Source organism: Gracilinanus agilis, chromosome 2 (genome assembly GCF_016433145.1).
Source record: "Gracilinanus agilis isolate LMUSP501 chromosome 2, AgileGrace, whole genome shotgun sequence".
NCBI lineage: Eukaryota > Metazoa > Chordata > Mammalia > Didelphimorphia > Didelphidae > Gracilinanus > Gracilinanus agilis.
Window position 1 is genome coordinate 35,840,657 of NC_058131.1, and position 6,790 is coordinate 35,847,446.

The following is a 6,790-nucleotide window of genomic DNA, read 5'->3' on the forward strand; positions in this document are numbered from 1 at the left end:
AGAAGCTGAAATACTTTTGCCATGTAATGAGAAGACAGGACTTCAGAATTATATTAAATGCAATGTCTCATCATTCAGGAAATGGCTAGAATTCAAACATGCTTCTTCCCTTTTACAGAAAAGGGCTTAACTTTAAGGGTGGTAGGAGGATTATGTTGTCAGACATGGAAATTATATTGACTTGTTTTGTCTAACTATTTTCTGTGCAAAGTTGTGTTAGGATGTATATTTGAGAGGTTACAACCAAGAAAAATGAACAACTAAATATAGTAACTGTAGAGAAATATTTGTTAATTAATTAAGTTAATTAGGAAATAGAGTTAGGTAGCATAATTTATTGATAGATACATGAGGTTAAAAAGTTGGTTTTCTTTAAATCTGAATTGAATCTCAAGGATGATTGATGGGAGAGAACTTTATCAAGGAGCTTTGAGAAAGGCGGTTGATCTAACGATTCTCTCTTTTGGATGACGTGGTTCAAGAAAAGTTGTTCAAAGAGTGACTCTGCAAATTTGGAATATCTTGGTGAATGCACATTCTGAAAATCCATCTAATCAAGCCATAGGAGATTACTGGGTGAAGTACCAGTGATTTCCCCAATAGGTGGCAGCAAAGTCTGTCCTGGTAGAGTGAAGAAGGCAGTGGAATCTGACCAGCTGGAAATCACATCTGAGCAGCAGGAAAGAGAAACCTAACTTATTCTTTGTTTATAAGTTTATAATTTCGATTAGGATAGATAGATAAAGATTTTGGGGTTCTAGATAAATATAGATAAAAAAGATAAATAGGAAGAAAGAATAGCTTCAACTCTGTTGAAGGAGAATAAAGTACTTGCAGACCAGATTGGTTGGGTGGTTATAGTTAAGATTTATTAGTATAGGGATCTACATAATATAAGAAATACCTTTCTACCTGTTTTCTTTTAGTATCCCTTCCTTTAGAATTTATACCTACAATAAATATATTTTTATAGATCTGCCCTGAGCCAGAATTCTTTTAGACTGCTTAGAGAAGCCATCTTTATAACAGTCAAAACAGCAACTTGTCTACTCAAAACACAGCTATTGGTATATAAGCATATCAATACCAATAATCTATAAGGGTCAATAACCCATATTACATTTGGCGAGCCAATTTAGGGAACAAAAGAATCTGATAACAACAAGAAAATTACTGTTTATATTTTAAAACAAGTCAAATACAGAAAGGGTTCTCAGTTGCCCAAAACTTCAAGTGCAGCTCCTCTTCAGCACCAAGGAGAGCACAAAGGGCTGTGTGTCTCCTACTGCCAGCACCAAGTTTCACAGAAACAGGGTCTGCAGTGATTGCTAAAATCAACAATGACGTGGATCAGATTACAATATCTAAATATGGGGAATATTACCCAAATGGTTAACAAAACAATCCAATGATACATCCAGGAAATACCTTTGCCTAACCCTCTATACCAGATGCTGTGTTTATCACTTTTGGATATCCTGTACTGGTTTCTGTTGGGATATCTGGGGATGCTTGTGCTGTCCTTCTGTAGGAAGTCTGTTGTTTACATCCTAAATTTGTTCATATCATGGAAATTAAAATAGATCAGGGATAATGAATGTGATTTGAAGGTGCTATATCTGGAAGGGGTCATAAATGGACAAGGGAAATTTATTGAAGAGATGAGGAAGAAATTGAATATGATCACCAATGTAGTACAGGCTCCTGTACAAACAAAACTTGAGCAGGAGACAGCAGAGCTAGAGAATGCTGTTGGGGGATGGGGTGGCTTCCCACTGGATGAGGTACCATGGTGATGAATAACAAAAAGCTGGTTACTGTCAAACAAAGGGAAAGCTTGACCCAAATGGATCCCAATAGTTTTAAGAAGAATACTTCCTCCTTTGAAAAGGAGCCTATTGCAGTAATTAGAAAATTCGAGAAGATTATAAAGAAGTATGATCCTAGATACTGACATGGACATATTGATGGATGAATTATTGACAAAAAGAGAAAATGGACAGATAGTTTCAGAAACAGTAGAGCAGCCAGGATTTTCCCCAGATTGGGATGTGAATATTCCCGAAGATTATGATGAATTTGTAAGAGCAAGGGAGGCACTAATTCACACTATGGGACAACACTCCAATAGACTCGGGACTTGGGCCAGTTTTGAATAGCTAAGACAGGAAGTGGGAGAAACACCTTCCAAATTTATGGACAGATTAATTGACCTGGGTGAACATTATTTGTCCTTAGACATCGCAACAGATAAAGACATTAAACAATTAAGAAGGCAATTCATAAAGAATTCGTGCAAGGTGGACCTGTGATATTTTCAACAAAGTTGTCCTGACTGGCCAGAATTGTCTCTAGCTGACATCTGGAGAGTTGCTATATATATTTTTCAAGTGGACCATGACAAAAAAGAGAATGATACATTTGATTTAGTGGAAGACCTAAAGAAAGAGATTAGAGAATAGAGATATGAAAATGGAAATAAATAGAACAGACAAAAAAAAGACTGTGATAGTACCAATGAAAGAATACATGCAGCCTAAGCAGTTTTTTACCCAGCAATGGTATTTTTGTGGAAATTATGGGCTTTTTATGAGGCAGTGTAGATCCTGAGGCAGACAAAATGGAAGATTTTACAGGATTTTACCTAGTTATCCTAGTAACTATGAAAGCAGATTTCATCAAAGGTCTGCCCAAGTAGAAGATATGGCAATGATGCAAACTTGTATTAAGAATGGTGATAGAGGGGGCAGCTGGGCAGCTCAGTGGATTGAGAGCCAGGACTAGAGACAGGAGGTCCTAGGTTCAAATCTGGCCTCAGATACTTCCCAGCTATGTGACCCTGGGCAAGTCACTTGACCCCTGTTGCCTACCCTTACCACTCTTCTGCCTTAGAGCCAATCCACAGTATTGACTCCAAGACGGAAGTTAAGGGTTATAAAAAAAAGAATGGTGATAGAAACTAATACTCTCAGGTGGTTAGTGGCAACATTCCAGAAGGCTGAATCACTGAAGGGAGCACATGTGGGAAGTGCATTATGAACTTTTTTTCCAGGGAAATGGACCAGATAATGAGGATGTAGACAAGGATATGGACATACAGTCTATGGATGTAGAAAAAGAAATGCGAGGGGCAATAAATGAACTGAATGAATTAGAAAATGAAGGACAGGAAGATGAGTTTAGGTTTCCTGATCCAACTGTTATGATTCTTGTTATCCTGGTCCACACCCTGCCTCAAAGCACAGAATCCTATGTCATCCTAAAAGTGGGAAATGCAACTTATGTCTTTTGGACATTGGAGCCTCTAAGTCAACGTTAAAGAAGTCACCTGATAGGTTGTGTGATAGTGTGGGATCGATGCAAGTTGTGGGAATCTCAGGAACACCACAAGAAGTAAAGAGGTTACCATTTCATATGGTTTCCTTGGGGTCCCTGAGTATGGAGCATTCTTTCCTGCTCATGCCAAATTTGTCAGCAGATCTTTTGGTCAGAGACTTATTATATAAGTTGAGGTGTACCATTGTTGTGAGGAAGATTATTTAGATATTTGATAGGAGACTTAGCAGGAAGGGCCAGAGAATTCCAAGATGGAATGAAGAAACAGGAAGTGTGTGCTTGCTCACTGAGAGAGACTCCATGGTGGTTGGGACAAGTTGCAATTGATCCTAGGAGACCTCAGTTTACCAGTGATCCTGTGGAAAGACCATCACCTACATGTGGGAGATTTTGGTAGAGACTATTAGTCCCAACCTGAGCTGCAGGTCAACTTGGGCTGGGTTAGCTCCCAGAATCTGCCCACCTGGAAGAGTGCAGCAGGAGGTCCTGGAGAAGCAGAATCATCTTTGGAGTGAGACTGGACACTACTGTGAAGAAATCCACTTCTTTCTTTGCTTTCCCTCTGAGCCCTGCCAGACTTAGGCCTCAGTTTAGCATAGCTAAGTCCCTTTCCTTGACCCTGGGTTGGCCCTTAGTCTTCAAGTGTAGGAAACCCTAATTCCCATCCTTTGCCTTAGGTTGTCCTTGATTGAAAGGTGTTGCTTTTACTTATGAACCTCTTGCTTTTACTTTACTGGTTTCCATAGGCCTAGTCTTGAGTCTTCAGAGTGGCAGTTGGCCTAATTTCATCAACTGACACCCCTTAGCTGTTAAACTTAGTCTCCCTATTTGTTTGGTCCTGTTTTCAGACATTCCTGTCTCCCACACACCCTTCTGGACCCATGTTTAATGTTTAAGGCACCTTCCCTGGTTGTTCCCGCTTAACACCATCCTAAATACGCTGCTCATGTTCAGGTTCTCTGGGGACATCAAGATAAAAGGGGCTCAGAGGAAACATCATGGACGGACAGTTCTTTAAAAGAATGGATAAGAAGACAAGAACATTTGACACTGTTTACATCCAATGGGATCATTTATTTTACTTGACTAAGCATATATGTCAAAGGACTTTGTTTTTCTTTTTTTTTCCAAAAGTGGGGATAGGACGTGATTGGTAGAAACAGGGAAAGAGCATCAAAAAGAAAATAAGGAAACAGTGTCATTGAGGTATCATTTTTAACGATGAGAAGAGAACAGTAGAAAGGCCAGAAAGAAGCTGAGATGAACAGAATACCTAAAACTTACAAGTTGAATTTATTATTTACATAAAAAAGAAAAGCAAACTATACATAATAGAAGCCTGTAGCTTCATAAGCAGTCCTCTATTTCCATCCCACTTTACTATGGAAATGCTCATTTGTTTTGTTTTTTTCCTGGCACAATTTATTTCACTTTACATCCCTTCTGAGTTCCCAGTAATGGTTCATGAAGACCTGGGAGCAGATTCATGAATCAAGGAATTGGCCAAAGGAAAATTTCATATCATTATTTATTTTTTCCATATATATTTCTAAATGAGGTTTTTATAATAAATCCTATTTATAGAAAACTTTGGGAATATATATTTGACTAAAGTGATGATCAGAGGTTGTGTATTTTTTACCAAGATTGGAAGATGGGAAGAAGAGATAGGTAGTAGGCAGGTGAGATTCTTAGAGAGACACACAGGAGTAGATGTTTGGACACAGAATGATAATCTCATCATTTCCAGTATCGGATGAAAATCCTCCACGGCCTCTCTCCTATGCACATCACATCATTGACCTTCCAGAAATCCCATATAGAATATCAACTCAACACACTGAGGACCTTCCTCTGATTCTTTGCATTTCTGGAGGCTAGGATTATAATATCCTGACTCTCTGTCTAGGGACTTATTCTGTTTTTTTTTTCTGGTCTGAGGACCTTGCTCTGATTCCTTAAGTTTCTAGAGGCTAAGAATGTAATGTCCTGCTCTCTATCTGAGGACTCTCATTATTGCCAGATGGTCAGACAGCCTTAAATTCTGATGTTTCATATGAACCTCATCATAAAATGACAAACTCCTAAGCAGCAATCACTGCTGGCGACATGTGCATCTGCTTCCATCCATCATCTTCCATCTATCCATTGCCTGCAGGTCGCCTGAAGATGAACTGAATCAAACGAGGGAGGGAGGAGACTAAAGCACAGACTATGGCATGGAAGTCTCAGGCACATGAAGGCAGAGATCAGCCTGGAGGAGCCCCTCCAGTTCCCCCCCATCAGGCCCATCTTTCTGTCAGCCCAGGATTCACTGGCTGCCTTCCCAGAGGCTTGTGTCTTCCTCCTCCCGCTCTCAGCCTCTTCCTTCACCTCTCCCTGAAGTTCTTCTTTTCATTCTTCTTACACTGACCTCTTAGTCAGGTCTCTTCCCTTTTCTAATGACTTTTCTGCCATCTACAGTGCAAACATCTCTCTCTCCTCCTCACAGACTCTGCTCTAGGCTCACAGGTCCAGTCTCTTCTGGGGAGACAGAAAGAAAATCAATTTCTCCCTTGTTTTAGCCACAACTAGCCATCTGGCCTGGCCCTTCCTGTGACCCTGCAGCTGTCCTGGGCAGAGACAGAACCAGAGAGACCATTGAAGCCTGAGATAACATGCTCTGCTGAACCCAGTAGAGAGTCTGGCCTTTATCTGGGCTCTGGAGATGAAGCTGAGAGATTGGAGGTGGTTCTGGGTCTGTTTTGCATGGGGAGATCTCAGCCCCCTGCACAAGGCTGTCCTGACATATAAATGCATCTCTATCCCCATCTGTCTCATTCTGGGCTCAGAGCTCTCTGCCTGCAGCTCTGCAAAGGACACAAGGATGTCCCCATCCCAGCTCCTCTGCCTCCTGCTGCTCTGGGCTCAGGGTAAGACCAGCCACAGGCTAACCCGGGGGAGGTTCTCCAGGAGGTTCCAAAATTAGACACCATCTGAGGGAGGCAGAAGGAGAAGTTCTCTACAGCCAGTGAGGATGACATGTCAGACTCAGGCACAAAACATGGTCTGAGAGGAGGGAACTCACTGGGGAATTCATGGCATCTGGATGGGCTTCTTTCCCTAAATCTGCTTTTTCTCTTTTCTTCTTTCCATGCCAGAGTCCATGACAGCCATTGTGATGACTCAGACTCCAGCCTCCCTGTCTGTGGCTCTGGGAGAGAAAGTCACCATCAGCTGCAGGGCCAGTGAGGACATTGGCTATAGTTTAGCCTGGTACCAGCAGCCTCCAGGAAAACCTCCCAAACTTCTTATCTATGCTGCTGATGAGCTGGAATCTGGAGTCCCTGCCCGCTTCAGTGGCAGTGGGTCTGGGACAGATTTTACTCTCACAATCAGCAGTGTGGAGGCTGAAGATGTCGGACATTATTACTGTCTGCAGCATTATGATTCTCCCACAGTGATGGAGGCCTGA

The 6,790-nt window shown here is 41.3% G+C and overlaps 1 gene segment (V, D, J or C); it reads left to right on the top strand.

The window, feature by feature from the left end:
- Positions 1 to 6,077: 6,077 nt before the first annotated feature.
- Positions 6,078 to 6,790, top strand: LOC123233156. The segment is given in 2 exon segments: positions 6,078 to 6,248; positions 6,477 to 6,790. Coding segments are annotated over 2 exon segments (360 nt in total).